The following is a 21406-nucleotide window of genomic DNA, read 5'->3' as shown; positions in this document are numbered from 1 at the left end:
TCACTGGTGAGTGGAGAACCACCGCTCTGCAACGCTGCACTCTGCTCCTAGTGGAAATTAAATACTACGCTGCTGCAGATCCCGGTGGAAATTGGGGGTCAGGCGCCATTAATGAGGTATTGAGAATTATATTCCATTATTATTAAATGCAAAGAAAACAGACAACAAAGCGCTGACCACTTCTTTTCTATATATAAAATGTCGTTCAGTAACTATAAAGGAGAGAAGGTGGATGGTCTCATCCGATGCTGGATGGTGACGAACCATCGCTCCGATTCTGGTCCTCTGTAACTGAACTAGTTGATCATTCAGTACCATCCCTGTGAGTCCATCATAGTGGTCTGATCTCCTGCCAGCTCCGAATTCTTACTCTATTGACAGTTGACCTCAGTTTGCTTATTTGGTGCCCCTGAATCAATGTTAAAGAACTTTCTTTGTGTGTATTAAGAAAGAGTTCACGTTCCAAAAAAACAGGCGTCACTTGCAAATTTGGAAAATAGATGGCAACACGTATATGTATTTCTCCGCCTAGCTTCCATGACGGATCAGAGTTTCCTGAAGTTGCCAGATTACTACACAAAAGCGTGTCATCAGCTTTTGTCATCTTCCATCGCCCAACTTTCTCTACAGACATCGCTCCATACATTCTGAAGGCAGCAACACAAAGCCCTTTGCTTCAGACACAGAGCAGGATATTTTGGTCATATTTAGTAGCTTATGGCGTCTTCAGTTGTCTGGCTGCAGGATGACAGAGAAGCAGCGACACAGAAGAGAATGAAGTGATCGCTGGAGAATAGCGCGTCGGCAGAGCGGTGTGAGAGGGAAAGAAATGGCTTTGGGTAATTAGAGAAGTGCCGACTTTGATTTCCACATGAGTCAGGAGTGTTGGGAAGAAGGGGCTGCAGGGAAAGAGGGTGTGGGGGGCTCTGCGCGACAGCCACCCTGACACAAAATTCACTGTGGACCGAGATGAAAGCCGCCGAGCATCCTGCGAAGAAGAGAGGTCCGGAAATGAGAACGAGCTGCTGGATTGATATCATGCATGCGCATGAAAGATGAACGTAAAGTTAAGACGGCGGAATTTCAAATGTGCGTTGCCAGTGGTGGGCGATGTATTTACTCTGAACAAAGGCGAGCAGGGAGCTAAATCGCTTTCTCATTGGGGACGTTTCACATGAAGAACCGCAGCTTACCAGCAACATCTTCAAAGCCCCGTAATTTTACTTTATCAAGACTTGAAAGGGACTCTATCAAAATATGGAATTATTTCGTCATTAAAACACATTTTCAGAGATTTTGGTAATGCTTGAAAGCTTGCAAAAACACATGAAAAATAAAGTATAGCAAAGTAATATTTGCTTTTGACTTATCTTTTTTAACAGTGTTCATATGTTTCATGTGAGTGTTTATTTTTTCTTACTTTTAAATATACCGTTGATATTTAGGTGCAATAATGCACCTTTAGAAGTGAACCAAATTCTATAATATCCACTGTATTACAAAAACCAATGTGTGAATTATCATTACCTTCACAATTAAATTGCAGACTAAATACTCCAAATAACAGAGAAGCCGTTGATTTGAGTAGCAACAATGGCTCTGCAGTACATAGTTACTCTGACTGAAGCTTACGCTCCCATGAGGTACTATATATACCAAGGAACAAATGACAGCCTGCCTCCACCCCTCCAGGTTCCAGTCTTGCAATACAATTTGATGTCAATGTGCTTAACTCACGGTGCCACATTTTGTGTCACGCGTATGGTCACATGAGGTGCCACAAAAAATGAGACCCCGTAATCCTCAACCCTTTTCCTCTAGCCACATTGGGCAAAAAAAAGTTCACTGTCACTGTGTGACACCAATCTGGTCCACAGCTCAGACAGTAGCCAAGCATGTGGGTCCATGAAAGTGGACTTCTACAAATATTTAATCCACAAGATCCACTGAATGTGTTTTTCTTTAGAAGACATTTACAAGTGTGGATGTATTTTGAAACGCCCTCCCATCTGAGGTCATTTTAAGGACACAGTGGAGGCAATCGTTGTGCCACTATATGCCGCTTTGACTTCTTCTCCATCTGCTCTCAAAAACACCCAGTGGATATGAAAGCAATCTATCTTAAGTTACCTAATGAAAAACAGAACAAGGGTCGCTTGACAGAGTTTTTTTTTTTTTTTTAAGATGGCAAGAGAGAGAGAAAGAGTCGCCGCTGGCCAGTTGTCTCCCATGTATTCTCCGTTCTTTCAGACGGTTTTCTGATGTAGGTGTCCTGGACAAGGACATATGACTGCCAGCACTCAAGGTTCCATGGAGAGTGTGTGCACATACGTCAGTATGTATCGATAGAGATGTGAGCACACGCTCTGACAGAGACAGAGAATTGTCATCACACAAATCTCAGAGAAACTGCTCAGGTGGGCTCTAACACGTCCTCCACCTTGGTTTGTGTCTCCCAGAGGTGCCACTCAATCAGCATACCCTTGCCCTGCCCTCTAGCACAGCAGCTGTGATAGCGGCCCATCATGGCAGTAAATTCCAATGATGCTGTGCGCGCTGAGCAGAAAGGTGAAGGGAGAGATGGCCCCAGTGTCTCAGGGTGGATGCTTCGAGCCTCAGGGCTGCGAGAGCTTGGAGCCTGTTATCTGGGAGTAAAACATACATGACTGGAGTCTGAAAGATCTGCAGTGAGTCAGTCATGGAAACAATGGAAACACTTTTTATTCAGAACCAGCAAGCAAATACCTTCTTGTTTGTTAGGCTCAGTACCTGAGCTTTGTTTTGGCCTGTTCATGAGATTCTCATGGACATTTTTGCGTATTTGGTAATATAAATAGGAAGAAAGTCTCCAGTGATGTGTTGAGAGCATGATGCAACTTCTCAGTTATCCAGACTTGTATACTTTACATCAGGGGTGCCCTTTGCGTCGATCACGACAGATGATGTACGTGAGGAACCATGATGGCAAGTTGATTGTCGCACTGTCGTAAATCCAGCGGCTCAGTCGAGGTCAACCACAAACACAGCCTGGCATGTGTGGTGCCATCACTCTCAACAATACTCAGTTGACTTGAAATGAACCTGAAAAGTTCCCATGATGATCTGCAACCCAGTCAACCAATCACAGTGGTTGATCACTGCAGAAGTTTTACGGGCGATATTGCGTATTTCTTCCCAGCTGCCTCTTCTTTTGAACCTGCTGCAAAGAGAGAAAGAAACAAGAATACTGTATATAAATAAATACGTGGTTTGCATTTTTATGTTAGGTCATTCATAAATAGTTTGGGATTCGTATTTACCCAAACCTATTCTGCTGGAATGTGTGATGTGCTTTTTATTTCTGTTTTTTTAATCTTGTGTGTCATTCTCATTAAGTCTTCATCTCGGATAAGGATAAACACGCTACACTACTTTCTTCATTGTTGTAAAATATATCAAGTTCCTCAGAAACTCCCAGTGCAGTGGAGAGCAGAGCAGACTATCGTTCAAAAGAACTGCAGAAGAGACTCCAAATTTCACTGGGGGAGGCTCGATTAGCCTGTTATTGTTTCTTCATTCTCACAAAGAGAAGGCGTTTTGTTGCCCCGACGGGGAAAGTTTCAGTTTCTCTCGCGAACAGATCTTACTCCGAGGAGTAGCGAGAAAACAGATGCAAATAAACAGGCAGGAATTGTGTTTTTCTTCCACTGGAAAAGAAACAATGGTTTGTCGGTTGTTTTGGGAGAGGAAAGCATGACATGTTGTTAAAGAAAGGAATAAGTTCATGCATGTAACTAAGGAAGCAAGTAAACAGCAACAGTCACAGAGAGGACTCACAAAGTGCTTCACACTTTAAAATAACAGTCCAACACCAGGATAAGAACTTTGCCATAAAACACGATGGGACAGTCAGAACAAAAAGAAGAACCAGGGATTTTAGATGACTTTTTTAAAACGGTGCATCTCTTAAAAATGTCAACAGTGGCAGTCGCTCTCAAATGAAAGGGGAGGGCATTTGTTAAGGGTATAGTCATACAGGAGGTTGGATACGGCTCGGGGTCCATACAGGGCTCTGTATGTGAAGATGAATTAAAGTCTAAAATGAACTGGAAGCCTTTGCAAGGAGGCCTAGATGGGAGTCATGTGGCATGTTCTAGTGGATTTCACATGCTAGCAGCAGCGTACTGTACTAGCTGGAGATGATCTTTGGAGGAATTATTGAGGCAAGTGAAGAGCGAGTTGCCGCAGTCCAGACGGCACTAAAGAAAGGCATGGATAAGCATTTTTAATTCTGACGGTGACACTGTGTGGAAAAAAAGCCACATTTGCACTGAGGGACTACTGTTATCAATCTTGGATGCTATGGTTGTTGGAGCAATAATTAAAATCTCCAACCAGGATAAAGATACAGGTATCGAGGAAGGTATAATTGTATGCCATCCACATAGCAATGATATGAGACTCCCTTAAATGTGTTAGTAATGGCTCTTATTGGGAGCATGTTGGTGGCAAATACGATGGGTCCCAAAACAGATCCGTGGGGCACCACACTGGGTAGCGGAGTGATTCATCAGAGCGATTCGAGGAGAACCAATCACCCTGAGATACCAACTTACTCTCTGAGCCTGAAAATCAGAACATGGTGATCTGCTGTGTCAAAGGCAGAACTAAGGTCCAGTAGTATAAGGATCGTAGATGCCAGCATCGGTGGATATGATGATGTCATTAGCAACTCCCAGAAGCGCCGTCTCTGTAGAGTGTTTCACAAAGTAGATGGTTGGTCGGGGTGTCAGTGAGTGGTTTGGCAACAACTTTCTTTCCAAAATCTTACAGATAAAATAAATTTTGGAAATAGGGCCGTAATTGACAAGTTGAGAACGGCTTGTTTTAAAATCAGAGGGGGCATGGTCAGTAGGGGAGAGGGTCAGAGAGGCTTGCAAAAAGTTCATGCAAAAATGTGGGTCTCCAGAGTAGTGTGTACCCCCCTAAATACGTGAAACCCCCCCTAAATACGTTGAAACCTAGGAGCTAGAGCATAATTTTCCTGCAATTGCAGGTGCAAACAGTGTGAGACAAGTGTTCACAAAGCAAGTTCACTACTGCGCTCACAAATTATTACTCGCATAAGTACTATATACATATACATTGAGCACCTGCGTCGTGGAGTCTTACTTCAAGAGTCCAGACTCTGAATGTATCTCAACATCAGATGTTATGAATCAGAATAAAAAAAAAGGCATTTTCCGTTTTGCACACAATGTGTGTAAATACGTTGTCAGGGTGCTGTATGATTCAATTTCCTTCCTTGTTTTATGTTTTGATATTTCCATGTCTCTTGAATGTTGAAACAGCATCATTAAAACATTATCTACTTTTAAGAGAGCACAATGATGACTGCGCTCCTGAGCTATTTCACCTAGCTTCACTCTGCAGCAAGGGAGCGCTACATCATATTTTTACAAGGATTGTTTCATAATGGAAAAAAAAAAACAGCCCTCAAGGCACACCTTCATCACGAGGGGAAAATCCTTCCAATGACAAAACAATCATATTTAAACAGGTTTCACCAGGAACAGAGAGGCTGAGGGTCAGAAGCTATCAAGCTGAATTTAAAAGGTTAAAAAAAAAAAAAAAGGAGAAATCACAATAGACCTTTCCAGGAGGGTATACGAGGACCAAGTGAAGCGTGGATGAAGTAATACTTGCAAACAAGGGAAGGACAAGAACAGTGCTGCCACAGGGAGGGAAAAACAAGCAGAAAGAATGAATAAATTAAAAGTACAGCGAAAAGGGTTTTAGGGAATCAGTCAGACAAGAAAAGAAGGGGATGAATGAATTGAGTGGCATTATTTTTCCGACATATGTGACTGTTGGGTTTTAAAAATGACATTTATTAAAGTCGACTTTTAAACAATTGCACCACTAGAAAAATACAGTGCTGGGTAGTTCGAATAATCATGACATGCAAATGGTTTTTTGAATTTCTGGGAATCAAAAAAAAAGGAAAAATCCACACAACACTACATCGATTGTCAAAACGTTTCGGAATATGAATGTACTTGGGGTTCATTTCCTCAACGCGGGAATTCAAGATTTGTCAAATAATCAAAGCTGCGTACTGAGTCGCTTGTTTGCCCGCATTTCTGAGTCGTATTAAAAAAAGAAATATTTTCACATCTGCATCTTTTATCAGCATGAACATGTCAGTTCAAGTTATTTGAAAGTACACAACTGTCAGTGTTTGGTGCATGGAAGTGGCCTCAAATACGTGAATTTGTCCTCGTGGCCTAAACTACAGTAGGACATCTCACATTTTCCTGTTGGTGTTCCCTCATCCTACGTGGTAAAAATACATCCTCAGACCTACTCCACATGCCACATACCCAGCCAGGCAGTCATCCTTTACACCCCGCCATCTCTTTCTATCACTCATGTGGGTTTCAGTTGAATTGAAAACTCTGGATGCACTTCCACTGGCCTTATCTCTGACCTCTTGAAGCAGGGAAGGGAATTCATTTTCCAAAGGGGCCACAAGGCAGTTGTTATAGCTCAAATAAAACAATTTCTAAAAGTAAGTGTGGGTGTGAAGATCATGTCGAAATATTCTGTTTTAATTCAATGTTAATGGTCTCTTCAAACCAGAGTAGCAGAGTCCTTAGTTGTGCAAAAGTCAAAGGTATCTGTTATGCATGAAATAAAATATATAAATGAAAGTTAAAATAGAAGACAAAATATGCATATAAATTCAACATTCGTTTACAACTAGGTAAACAGATCTGATTTAAGACTAAATGCGAACCTAAGACTTGAGGGAAATTTAATATAGTAGAAAGAACAGTGTAGTAGAAAGATCCGACTTCAAAAATCTGAAACACCAAACTAACATGGAACACAATTATTTCGCATTGACCTCACGGGGCCTAGATTCATGCAGTCACAGGGCCACTATACATTTTTCCATTGAGTAATGCTCACGTCTCTTATTATTGCACCAAAAAAATGAGCTTTTAGATTTATCATGACGGCCCCATGTTAAGTGAGATAAAACGCACCAGTGCATCTTTGGTGTTGTTGTAAAAGTGCACCACATAAATGTCCTTTATTTCTACTCTGTCTCACAGCTGCACTTAACCCCCCCAATTCCCACCCCCCCATCCCCCCACCACCACTCCTCACATAAACAACTCTACACACAACTAGTACACACACCTCATCTGTGCTTTTGTTACCTCTGCAGGCGTGTGCAGAGAGACCCCTGGGGAGTGGGTTGAGGTACTGCAGAGTTGAAAGGTGATCTATTTTAGTTTCTGGTGGCAGCACGGTAAATGTAAACTATTCTTTACCTGTTATTACGACGCCAGTTTCTCGTACAAGGTCATTATTTTGAGCGTGTCACATACTGACTATATAATGAGAAGTAGCACAGTTCCACCCTGAAAGTTGTCGACTCCTTGTTTTTTTTGCATTGAATTACATCATGTAGCTAGCGAGGATTTAATAGTGTGTTACAGGGATCAGCTGGATTTCCTCAAGCACACTCACGTCAAGAGTTAAGGTTTTTTCCACCAGCCCATCTCTGGTTTAAGGGCCTGTGACAGTCACTGTTGAGTCTGCCGTCACACAGGCAGTACACCCACAACAGCACATCCACTCACTTGAATTTTGGGTTGACAGACGTCTACTTCTTCTAAGCCTGTGAATGGGTGTTGAAACACTGATACAGGGGATCCTTTTTTAGTGGGCTGACCTCACTGTTCGAGTGACCTTAATATCAAGTACAAAATAACCTGGCAGCATAAGCGGTTGAGGATGAATGGATGGACAGAAGAAATTTCCTGGATGTTTGTTCATACCTATTTATTGTTACTGACCGATTGACTTTCTTCTCCTTCCTTTAACTTCAGTTAAAGTCACTGTTTAGTCTAGGATTTGAGCTTTTGTCCAGCCTGCTTGGACGTGAACTGTGAGGTGACTTCAAACATATGTTGAGTCTTAGGAGCAGATTTGAAAGAAGAGGACCAACATGTACCATTTGGTGTGACTTTACCACAGAATGTTTAAGATTGCGGTGGTAAACAACCATGAAAGGATTTGTGTGTTTGCCTGAAAAGATGGAGACAGTGGCGTAAATAGATTGTTTTGTCTTGTTGTAGTCTTACCATGGCAACAGAGAGGCGACATTGCTCTATCCTTTTATCATCAATAGAATCATCGCTCCACTCACAGACTTTGTTCACAGCAAGCTGGTGTCACTGTGGGTCATCCGTTATCAAACGATTTATATTTTCACATTTTTGTTTCATACATCAACAGTATATTGTCTCTAACAGTCTGGCAACATTCTCTCACCAGTGTGTTGCTCGATGGCCCTCATTCAGTTGGATAAAATTGAGGATGTTCGACAGTTTGACAGCTCATGTTGCAGTGGCATCGCAGAGTAAAACCTGCTTGGCACTATACTTTTCTGAGTAATAAAACCTGCATCCTGCTGCATAAACATGTTTCCAGTACATAAATAAAAACATGAAATGTCTTCCTTGAAACAACCATGAAATGTTTGATGATGTGATGTTTAAGAAATGATGCACAACTTTGTTAATACCCAGAATGTTTTTGCTGTTTTATAAGCTATTTTGCTGACTGCTAATTCTTTGTTGACATTCCACCGAGCTAACATTCTAAATTCTGTGTTAAACTGTGTTAACTTGCTGTAAAACCACCATTTAAACGCACTTTCACTAAACTGTTATTAATATGTCTAACCAATCGAAGCAGCCTAAAAAAGGAGTCCTCAAGTTCTTCCTGTCCTCACTAAAGCTGATTTTAAACTTGCTTAAACGTTTTCCATGTTGCCCTTCTAACCTTTCAACTTACCAGGTTTGTTGTAACGTCTAACTTAATTTGTCTTCTCCAAATTTCTTAAAGGGAACTTTGATAATGAGCGCCTGGCTATTGCTAGACAAAGAATCCCATACCGACTCGGTCGGGTAGTTGACGAGTGGCTACTCGACAAAGGTAATAAAATCCCTTGAACTCCACAAATGACCCAACTGCCTAACTCACCAATAACCACCACTCTGGGAGAGATGCAGAACCATTGCTACCATGAGTTCATTCCTTCTTGTCGCAATTGGAGTCAAACTATGAGGGTGGAAATTTGGCTTGAAATTTTTCTGTACAAATATACTCCAGCATGGTTCAACAACCAAACGTCCAAAGCGGGGCTGCATCTCTTCAGAGATTTAACCTCCAAATAACAAGTCATAACCCCCGCTAATAACATGTAAATAGATCTTTGCTTCTTCCTCTGTGTCTGTTGTCTCTGAATGTGAACTTGCATTGGCTCAATAAAGCATTTAAAATTCCAGAAGTCAATCAATACTTCCATTTTCAAAAGAAACGAAGCCATTAAAAGTTAAAGGGACAATACAGAATTCTCTGCACAGTGTTTTGGATACTTGTCAGATTTTTTTTTTTTTTCTTTGCGGATGCAGAAAATGCTGTCCGACCAAAGTGATGATCCTTTAACCCTTTGAGTACTGAATGTCCCAACCTTTTTGTCTTCGGTTTGTGCTGCTGAAGGTGGTTGATTCTTCAAGATGAGATAGACCAGAAAAGCAGATGAAAAAGGAAAAGATGAAAACACCGGTGAGCTTATTGAGGTGCAAAGGGCAAAGGTTTTCTTCTCAATGACCTTATTTCAATTTGTCTTACAAGGCTGCAGTGTCCCCAGTAAACTCTCATGAAGCTAGTTCTGTTTCTCAAAGTGGATAATAATAATAATAATAATAATAATAATAATAATAATAATAATAATAATAATAATAATGCTCTATGAAAGGGAATTGCCCCAGAAATTTTATTGCCACCAGTGAAAAGAAAAATGGTGACATGGTCTAAGTAGAAACACTTCTGGGCCTTGCTCCAAGATCTCCTCTGCTTTTCCATAATTTAACCAACTATTTCATTCACATGAAATATCAGAGATTAAAGTGAGATTTCAGCTGCTGTGAGGGCAAAATCAGGTGAGGCACGAGCCTGTATGGCTTACTTCTTGATAACAAAAGTGTTTCTGTTCAGCTAGTTTTAAAAGAATCTGTCGAGAGCAGCTGCTGTCGATCGCGGACAAGACACAATAATGAGCGGCTGATGAAAGATGAATGGAGGGAATAAAAAAAAAGCATGTGATCAATAAGAAATGACTTAGCCACAAAGACGTGATCCGTGCACGTGCCGAACTCAAAGGGAATGAATTTGTCATGATTATTCTCTTTCTTCTTTGTTTTGTAATGAGCCTTCAGCGAACAGCTTCAGACAAAGGCCTGAAGATAATGAAAAGGAGACGAAATGAACAAATAATGCAGATTAAAGGCTTTGATCAGGGTGCAACAAGCTAAACGCATCTGCCAGGTAAACATCTTCAAACAGAGCTGAGGCTAGGTGCTAAATGGACATTTCCAAGCTCAAAGGGTTAAAAGCAATCTGTTGCTTTGATAAGGAAGCAGCCAGGACTGTAAACATTCCTCTAAGCAGAATCTAACCACCTAACAGCACATCAAACCCGCTCCCACACTAACCACTGAGGGCTTCTCCAACCAAACGCCACCTCACTGTCAGCCTCAGATTCAATTCTCCTTGCTTCTCCATTTTCAACATGCAAATTCAAACCCCTCAGTTATAAACCTGTTATAAACAACCAAATCACGTTAGTAGTATTCTGCTTGATATTGGACCTGGTCATGACAATTTGGAAGAACTTGAAAAAAGCTTGAGCTCCGAATTTAAAACCACTAAAATGAACATAACTCATTTCTAACCTGAACTAAAAAAAACTCTCCCCCATGGCCCTTCCTGTCTTCACTGTCACTGCAAGACTCAGAGGGTTAAAACCAAAAGCAAATTATTGACCACCAAATTCAGCAATGGTGCAGGTAAGGCTATTATAGATGAAACGAACGTCCCTTTAACATTTATTGTTTTCACCATTGAGGAAATGCAATATCTACTTGGAATGTTGTTGGATTTTGATTGTTTGTCTGTGGTGTTTGTGATTCTGTTCAAAAGCCTGAGTCCACAGAAAATGTTTCTTGCAGCAAGTTTTGGAGACACTGGTTTCAAAGAAGAAAGTATAAATTATGTATAGTTTTTAAAAATACAGATCATGGTTTTGGCATATTTTTGCACCTCTTCTATGTTGACACCTAAGCGGCATTATGTCAGCCTCACGAGTAATAAATAAATTGAGATTCAAACTCGTGCCAGATATGTGAAGCCAGGTTTAGTTCTTGAAGAATTGTGAAGTTGTTATTTTTAGTTTTACTGGATCAGTACTTCAGAGCACAGATTAATGACTCAGCATTATCCTGAGAGTAGTGCCGAGAAAATGAGGTCAGGGGCCCAAAAAAACAAATTCTGTGGACACAGGACTTATTGATCTGAGGTGTGCTTTTAATACGAGTCGGCCTCTCTAGTGAGTTCATTACCTGAAATACCTCAAAGGTTTTTTAGAACAAGGTAAAACAACAAGCAGCCCCGTGGGTCTCTCTGCTCTGGTGACTCAGCACTTTTACCAAATCCTCATGGCACCAACACATCACCATGTGAAGGTATTTGCAATACACAGAGGCCCTCATAAACTTCAGCTATTGGTCTTTCACTGGGATAAAATAAATTAAACACAACCTACAGTGGACATAAGACAAGATCATTTGTGGCCCATCAGACTGCTTGCTGAGCGTTTTTGCGCCGACTCCTCTCCTGCTCACTTAATCCTGAATGGCAGCCATTACACAGAATCAATGAGGGGGAATAAATCTGACTCTCTAAAGTTTCGACTGTTTAATCCGAGGGTGTCAAACTGATCCACAAAAGGGCCGCACTGGGGGCAGGTTTTTGTTCCAAGCATGCCAGCGCTTGTAGGTCAACCAGTCAGGTGCAGCTGAAACAAGCAGCACCTGACTGACACCTGATTGGTGAGATAGTTAATCCATGGCAAAACCTCATAAAATGTCTTCTCTGGGGTTTGTTGTCACTTTGAACTATGTTTGAGGAGTCCTTACCTTTTTAGACACAGGACTTCCTTCTATGAATTTGGTGTTTGGTTTATACTCTACGCCAACAAACCGACTGATGAACAATGGTCAAGTTATTTCTTTCAGCTCCTGTATTGGTAACGTGGGCAAACCAAAGCCTAAAATGAAAGATTGGTCATCAAACCAAAGCTGATTCGGGGAACTACAAAGAGACACTGAATTTGTATTAAAGTTCTGGATAAATTCTATGGTTAACATGTCTTTCTCTCACACATACCTTTTTATACACTTCATAGCGAGATGACTAAAGTGGCAAAATTGTGTTGCGGTGCTATGGATTGAACAGGTTTGACTTCAATTTATAATTAATAGCAAAAACCCACATGACTACATAATGGCCAAAATTTGTCTTCTTTTTTTCAATATTACAAGTTAGGTAATATAGACAAAACCCATTTTTACCTGGTGTTCCCCTGAATAAAACTGCAAATGCCAGATGTGTCTGCAAGACGTCAACATGTAAAGCCAGTCTCAACCAGCCAAAAACTAGTCTCCCTCGGCTTGTCTGTGTCACATTGAATACAAATGCTATACCTAACCGATAAGCCAAATTGCTCATCCCAAACTTGGCCAGTGACATCTTCCCCTCAGGAGCGTCCATGTTGCCAGGGTCTGAGCTGATTTAAATAAGTTCTGACTAACTTAGAATTGGACAGCTACGGGGACACCGGCTCTCCATGGCCTTAAAAGACAGCTCGACAAGCAAATTTTATGTTTGGAATCCCTATTCAAAAGCAATCAAGTCCTCTCACTTGTTATGGGACCTGAGCCCACATCACTTTCACTCGGGCAGGCATTAGTGTAGATGAGCAGTCCATGATCCCAGATTAATTTCAGAGTTTCAGACGGCCCTGAATAGGGAGGCAATCTGTCTTTTAGCTCACCTTTATCACCAAGAAAAAAGGGACTGAAAATGGTTTGAGTGGGGCGGGATACTGAGCTGTTAGAAAAGAGAGCGCACTCATACCCCAGATACTCTCTTCACTAAGCAGCGTGCTATCTTTCCCTCGACAGTATCACTTGTTTGAGATCTACACATGATCAGACATAGAGGCGCGTCTGATTAAATCCAATCTCCTATCTCCATGGTCCTGCAGATTCATCGCTACTATCTCTGTGCCGTCAAGGACCTCGGGGCGCTGCGGGCTGTCTCAGCAGGCTTCCTTCTTAGCTTCATGCTGCGTTTGGCCCTTCATCTCCATTGTCAAAGACTATTAATTCCTACTGTCTTTCCACAAACTTGCCCAACTTCTGAGGAGCAAAACGCTCTTAATTACCAAAGAGAGACTTGCACTTTGGAGATAAGTTGGGAACAACTTGTTAATTGACTTTGTCAGCAACCGACGCCTGTCCCAATTGTGTTCAGACTCCCTCTATGCTTCGTTCACACACGAATGGAGAGAGATAATGGGGAACACTGTCGCTGTTGGTAGAATGTACTCTTTAAAGGTGTGTTTGGGGACTTAGTTTGGATATTTTTTTTAAATGGTCGCCTTGCCATAGGAAAGTGGAAGTCATGTTTGGACTAAAACAATTGAGTCCATTAGAAAAATAAAAATGTATTTAAGGAACATAAACCGGAGCATCTGTCCGCCTGCTATGAGACAGGCACCAATGGTTTGTGGGTCTGCTTTTTTATTCTTGGATCAATTGACAATGTGTCATTCGTGTCTTTTTCACAGAGGAAAAAAAAGACATTAAAATTAATTATTAAATATAATAATTTAAATTAATACAGCTTAAATCTAACAACTCAAAGAATTGAGTTTTTCTGCTCAGTACAGATGCTAAAATAAACTAGAACAACTAAACAGTACCAGCAAATGTAGTGTGATAAAGGTTTCTTTTTGGTGTGGACCATTGCCAATGGTGAATAGAAGGGTGTGTCATCGTGTAGTTTCTTGGTACGCCTGGTACAACTTTCTAATCTGTCAGTAGTGAGAGAACCATGGCAAGGGGAGTGGCTCAACAAAGAAATCCATATATAAATTCAACCGTCCTTTTTGCGGCTTCCAAATGTGAATGGATCATGATAATTTGCTTTGACTCAATGTAAAGCAAACCGTCATTAGAAGAACAGAAAAGAACAGCATTTGTTTTTATTGGTTTCGGCTGGAAATCACACAAAGTTAAAGCCTACTTCTCAAAAGACTGAACAAATACTGTTATCTTGCAAGGCATGACATTTAACCTTGCATTTGGTAGACGCGTGTGGGTATGCCACAGGTCAGTGTCTGGTCGAATGTGGACTCTGAAGCCCCTCTGCCGCCCCTGCAAACTCAGTTCAGAGGAAAACATTTCAGTCGGGAGCTCTTTCCACCATATGGCATCCCTCTCTGTGAGATAACAGGAGGAGGTTGAGAGAGGCGTAATGACAGCAGTGGCGGTGGAAGATGAGGCGCTCTCCAGCTGCACTTCTTTTCATATCCTCTCCACTGGGGATGGGTACATTTAGATCCTCCTCTCACCTCGCCATACCCACACTCCAATCTCCCTGCAACAATCACATCTTCCAGCTTAGTCCTTCCTGGCCTCATGAGAGTCAAGCGGGAGCAAAGTGTCAAGTTCCTCTCCCCTGTCTGTTTCTCCACCTACAGCCTGACGGTACACCCATTATCTCACAGCCTCCAATTTGAGCATTAGCAAGCCAAGCGTGCCCTAAACACAACCCACTCCCTGGCTTTGCTGGCTTCGGCAAGTAATTACTGACCATGGCACATCTGAGGCATTTCTTTCTGCGTATAGAAAAGGGAATCCAGGTGGTGGAGGGGGGGGTTCACAGTTGTGGTGTAAAGCTGCAACTCCACAAGAGTTCTGTTTCAGCAGCCACATGAGTGAACTTAGTCAGTTCTGATGGACTTCAGACTTGCTTACGCTTAAATTACCTAAATTTGAGTCATAAATATATCATTCCATCAACTTATTATACCTCCTTCATACTGTAAACACTGGGATCGACCCAGTAGTAGTAGAACAATAGACAACTTCAGGTTGGGGCTCTGTCAAACAGCCAAGTGATGCAGGAAGTAATCCCCGCGAATATATGTCCAATGTTGAAGTCAGCCTTCTGTGTTGCATGTTGGTGCATAGGCTTTTCCATTTGGCTTCAACCTTAACCTAACCAGTTTCTGTGTTTAATGTGTTGGTCAGTCCGGTAGGAGGAACACAATTCAATTGAAAGCCAAATTCATAAAGATGCACTGCTCAGGGTTGACTTCGACGCCAGCCTAGGACGAAAAAAGGTCACTTGACAATTATAAATACAGCACAGGCCAGAAGTTTGGACACCTCACATTCAATGAGTTCTTTACATTCTAGATCCTCAAAACTTTCAATGAACACGTATGGAGTTATGTGGTAAACAAAGAAATGTGTAACTCAAAACGTGTTTTATATTGTAGATTCCTCAAAACAGCCACCCTTTGCTTTGCTTCATGATGCAGTCACCTGACAAGGTCTTCCAACAGGTGACTACATCATGAGGTTTATTACAAAGGCCAAGGGTTTGCAGCGCTGCCAACATCTGAAATATGAAACATTTTTAGATTTATTCAACATTTTTTTTTTTTGCTAGACCATTCCATATATCTTCACATACGTTGATGTCTTCAATGCGTATCTACAATGCAGAAAGTAGTAAAAATGTTGAAAATGTCCAAACCTTTGGCCTGTACTGTATGTGACACTTTAGTCGTAAGAATGTGATAAGAGGTCTTACAACTGGACAGATGAGTGGCTCAATACAATAAGCCTTGAGTCTGTTTGACACAATCCCAAGATGGCACGACAACACAGACGTCGGGGACAGTAGCTGGTGAGAGTGGGTGAACTGTCACACCAGGGGCATGCTGACAAATACCCATGTCTAATGCAGGGTTGTTTGTCATAGCTCCGGAAACCAAGACTACCCAACCATAGTACATGAAAGTACCGGATTGATCGACTAATCCCAGTGATTTCACAGTAACCATGAAGGCGGCTTTAGATGAACAATGTCTTACATGGCAGTATATGCCTCACAGTTTTTATGTATTCAATCTCATATTACACTCGTTCTTGACATGAAACTAAAAAGAGAAGGAAGCCCTGCAGTGCACAGCCCTAAATGAGCATAAATCGCATATGAATGTAGGAAATTAAAGGAACACACTACTTTTATTTTAGCTTTCTGCCAATTCCTAAGGTGTGAAAGTCGGCTCGCAGTAACAGTTGGGAAGTCCAAATGCTGTCCCTTGGTCCAAAGTCCCAAATGAAATGTTGATTGCCAGCATTGCCAGTTGAAACATCGGTCATTAGAATCGAAACCTCTGTCTGTCCCAGTGAGTCTTCCAGTGGCCACGCCCTAACCCTTGTCATTGCGACTTGTTCAGAGCTGAGCTATATGTATGAGATTTAGAAGCTCGATCTCCTTGCCTTCTAATTCTGTCGCTCCCAATTACATTTCAATTCGCGTTCTGTGTTCTCAGAGTCCGTAGAGAAATATGTACGGCACAGTGTGCCCTTCAAATGTGTCACAGGCAGGCTGGGTAAAAATAGCTTCAGATAATAAATGCACGTGCGCTGAAACGCGTTTGAAACAGAGACTAGTTTCTTCCAAATAACAGATGACAAGGTGGTGAGCTCTGCAGTTGAAAAAAAAAATCTGCGGGCTACTCAAAGCCTTTTAGTCCATTTTAAAAGTTTGCCATTCCCGGGCAGAGCAGCAGGATAAACCTTTGCTCCATTTGGTATCCACGCCAGCAGCTGTGCATTCGGTGCCGCTTAAATCGGGTATCAGAGTAAAAGAAAGCCACCACAATGATTCGGAGCTGCATTATCATCCACAATCACGGCTGCCTTTGGTCGGATCACCCCGAGGGGCTTAGTGGCTGATAGCCTCGCAGGCATCATGGAGGAAAAGAAGCAGCTGACTTCGATTTCCAAGCCGAATCGTTGTGGTAATGACCCCTGCATGTCACAGTATCTTGTGCAGCCTCTGGAAAGTGGTTATTTTTAAATTTCTAATGCAGGGAGGTGTGCAGTGTCCTGCCTCCAAGGACAGCAAATCAAAATGAAGGCAGAGAAAAGATGGGACTCCTCATCCAACCCTTCGACGGGTTTCTCCATTTGCGTAAAGAGTCGTGATCTTGTGTCCCATTATTCCAAAAAAAAAAGATTTTTAAAGATGACTGCAAAGCTGTTCAGATGACTACTCAGATAAGCTAAAACAGAGGGAGGATGGATGGTATATCCTGACTGTTTATTGACAGAATTATCTAATTTACCTTCTTTTTGCACTGACTGAAAGTTATATTAGTTGTTTGCCAGTTGAATGAATAGAAAATTCAAATGTCATGATTCACCATTTACTGTATCCGCTGTTTTGGAGCTGGTAAATTAGACTACATGTGAGTGTGTGGTGATTCAAACAAACCTTCAATGAATGGCCAGAAGAGTTCTTAGATGACCTGACAATTATTGTGCAGAAACTAAGAAAATATCAAAACGAACTGTCCACATTCAATGTTAGACATGTGAGATGTCCTGTTGTGGATAAATCTTTGGTTCAGAGCCACTCAACTCCATCTTTTCCAACCTCCCATTCATCTCCATCTGAGGCCTGGAGCACAGCAAAGAGGTTTTGCATACTACTCACAATGTATGCGTCGTTCATACTTTATTCATTTGGGAAACGATCCATTAACAAGTATTTAAAAGTTTGGGGAGCATGTTCTCTTCTCGTAACCATAGGCAAGCTCAGGTGCCTTCACTGACACCCATCGACTGCAGCCTGACTGAGTGTCGTCTACATCAGTCACAATAACAACAACATGACAAATGGTGGAAAACAAATTGCATAACTCAGTTTGTAAATGTGGTTTACGTCATTAATTTGACGAAATGAAACTGAATTGATTGTGTGAATGTCTGAGAGGTAATCCCGTGATGTGAACCAAGTCAGACAGAGACAGGGGGTATCAGGACATACCACATGACCCGGCTGATTGAGGCTGACAGAAGCATATAACTGGGAACGAATGAGCCTGTTTGAGAGAGGCATGTCGAAGTGTGTAAGGAGGAAAGATGGACAGAATCTCATGACAGGCGCAGTACATGATTAGTCCCAGAAGAAACAAATAGATATGGAGTACATCCTGAGGTTGGTTTTTATACCTAAAAGGCTCATACTGATGAAAAATACATCTTTGCCTAACGAAAATAACAATGACATTGATTATTAAACTTTAAACTAAATCCAAGTCCTGAGACATTGATTCATAGCAGTAAAATAGAAACTTAAGAACAACGTAGGAACAAGAAGAATGTTATAGATAGATAGATAGATAGATAGATAGATAGATAGATAGATAGATAGACGGACGGACGGACGGACGGACGGACGGACGGACAGACAGACAGACAGACAGACAGACAGACAGAGAGAGAGAGATAGATAGATAGATAGATAGATAGATAGATAGATAGACAGACAGACAGACAGACAGACAGACAGACAGAAAGATAGATAGACAGATAGATAGATAGATAGATAGATAGATAGATAGATAGATAGACAGATAGATGATAGATAGATAGATAGAAGATAGATAGATAGATAGATAGATAGATAGATAGATAGATAGATAGACAGACAGACAGACAGACAGAAAGATAGATAGACAGATAGATAGATAGATAGATAGATAGATAGATAGATAGATAGAAGATAGATAGATAGACAGATAGATGATAGATAGATAGATAGATAGATAGATAGATAGATAGATAGATAGATAGATAGATAGATAGATAGATAGATAGATAGATAGATAGACAGATAGACAGACAGACAGACAGACAGACAGAGAGAGATAGATAGATAGATAGATAGATAGATAGATAGATAGATAGATAGATAGATAGATAGATAGATAGATAGATAGATAGATAGATAGATAGATAGATAGATAGATAGATAGATAGATAGATAGACAGGCAGACAATGGATGTGTGTAGAAAGTAATAAGGCAGCAGGAGTCCAAAGGTCTCCCTTCCTTGTGGCTCTACACAAGCATGACCGTGGACCTCCGTGCAGCAGATAATTGGGGCGCTGTGTATGGCCTGAAATGCCTGCTGTAATGAGGGACTTGGCTGCCTGCCACCCCCACCACTATGCCCACGATAGCGACCGCTCCTTAGTCTGAGCGTCTGCCCATTAAATGACTATCAACATAAAAGCTATGTGGAGAAAAGTCGAGGCAGCAGGCGCCCAATCTCAGCAAATTGATCAAATAGACCCCCATCAATGTGTAAAACCTTGTTATGCCTTCAGTCACACACACGAATGCATGCAGCACATCAAGTCATAACCATTTAGACTTTTTTGAGCACAGCCACTTGGAAAAGAGGCTGGACTCTGCGTCCATAAAGGTCAGTTCACTGACATATTTCAGGAGTTATCTTACACACCCCCTCTCCGCCAGCTCTGTCAAAATGAACCACTGATTGCTTGTGATGCCGGGTCTTCTTTTTAGAACGCTCCTCTGCCGCGGACCAAATTGGCTCGAAAACCGCATGTCACTTTTGATTTGACCTGGCAGACCCTGAAACAATAACTCAATCAGGCTCAGTTAGAGTCTCACCCTCACCAGACAGCTGCGAAAACAAACACTGATTTCCCTTCATCTAGTCTAGAGGGCACCTTGCTTCTGTCCCGCCCTCTCCTGTCCATTAGCTGCTGCCCTGTGGAGCCTCCGTTTCGCGTTTCCCACGTGATCCTGGTCATCGTAAATAATGGTACGACTCAAGGAGAGAGCTGGTTGGCGTCACCCAGACAGTGGACCAGGTTTAACCTGGGGTTAGGTTCAGCTGGGATCGTGTCAGAGGGACGACTTATTGTGGCCTTTAAATGCCCAGAGGCCACTTGATGGCACTGTCTGCTGCATAACGTTTGGCTTCCAACAGCTATTTCAAAGAAACCATGCATCATTTCCAAAAACAACAGCGCCGTCTAGTGGCATCTCAAAATTAGGACACTGTTTCATGAAACCGCATCACCAGTTGCCATCTTCCGACTGGACTGTTGAGACTGAGATTCTGATACATTCTGCAGAATTTATGTGGAAAACAATAGAAAAAAAAAATTACGTCATTAAATTGGTCACATTGGAATATATATACGCTGCAGTGCACTGATGTATGTCTTATCCCACCCACTGTTCCTGGAATTATAATCATAAGCTGCTTGTCAATATGGATTACACCCGACCGCCTGCCTGACTCAGGGGTGTAACTGCGACACCAATGCTCCTCTTGAGTAAACTGTCCTGTCTGGCTGCATCATCCTCTGCTGCTGGCACACACACCCAAGGCAAAGTGACTTGTTCGCTAAAAGGTTTCAGCTGTTTAGGAACAGAGCAGCAGCTTACAGGAATTCAAATGATAAATGGACGCCCTCAGCTCCTTCACAGTCGTGACCCCTCCGCTGGAGAGGAGAGGACCACAGGGGCTGCTGGTATGAAACAGGAGACCCTCTGGGCTTACATGTGGGTGTGTTCGACGCCTTTCGCCAAGGACAATGAACCTTTCTGGCCTCCTAAATGTGGCTGTGTCTATGTTCGCTCTGGAATGTATTCATGTTGTATGTTGGCTCTTTACCTGCGAGTGCCGTCACGTCACAGCTGGCTGACTTTGCAAACAATGAGGGTCATATTAGGGTATGAATTCAGGGTATAGAGCATACATAAGCCCATATCATGAGGTGATTCAAGGTTGTGTGATCTTAGACTGTCAAGAGGCTTCATGTGCCTTTTAAACTCATGAGCTGTGTATTCCCTGCCAGGCGTATTCAAAGTGATCAAACGCTGCTACCAACATGAGTGAGTGGACCTTAAGAAGCATTCAACACTGGTTCGGGTGTTGAATGGGGTGACATCCCTTTTAAGACTTGAATGTTCTACCACAAGGGAAGTTTTCTTATTATTCATAGCAATAAATGAAGTCTCCCTCCGTCCCATTCATTCAGCTATGATGAGTGTGAAGGTAAAAAATGTTCAATACAGTAATACTGTATCAGAGCTGCTTTCATAATTATAAAAACAATTTCCTTCATTTCTGTACAAGTAACATCTGACTTATGACCTGCTCGACTTACGTCCACCCGTACTTACGACCATGGCCAGCAGATGCTTTTTTAATTTTTAATTTTATTTTATTTTTTTATTCAGTGTCTGGCATCGCAACACTTAGCAGCCTGGCAGTTGCCGACAGTTACGGCAGCACAGCATCCCAGCATCTCACTCTCACACAGCGATCTACCACGACAGTAGTACCTCGGCTATTTGAATGGCATTCGA

The 21406-nt window shown here is 41.9% G+C and overlaps 1 protein-coding gene across 18 annotated transcripts in view; it reads left to right on the top strand.

Annotated features, from left to right (window-relative positions):
- The window catches only part of nrxn2b (neurexin 2b), a 633241-nt gene that overhangs the window by 586382 nt on the left and 25453 nt on the right, over positions 1-21406 (top strand). For 13 of the 18 annotated variants that reach the window (XM_053860772.1, XM_053860771.1, XM_053860757.1 and 10 more), the window contains one exon: positions 8905-8994. The exons of the other annotated variants lie outside the window; for them this stretch is intronic. In XM_053860772.1, coding sequence (XP_053716747.1) covers positions 8905-8994 — 90 coding nt within the window. The remainder of the gene's footprint in view (positions 1-8904; positions 8995-21406) is intronic. 18 annotated transcript variants of the gene reach the window in all.

The sequence above is a fragment of the Synchiropus splendidus genome, chromosome 3 (assembly GCF_027744825.2).
Source record: "Synchiropus splendidus isolate RoL2022-P1 chromosome 3, RoL_Sspl_1.0, whole genome shotgun sequence".
In the NCBI taxonomy this organism is placed as follows: Eukaryota; Metazoa; Chordata; class Actinopteri; order Syngnathiformes; family Callionymidae; genus Synchiropus; species Synchiropus splendidus.
The sequence above is the reverse complement of the archived record's forward strand: the minus strand, read 5'-3'. Positions and strand labels throughout refer to the sequence as shown.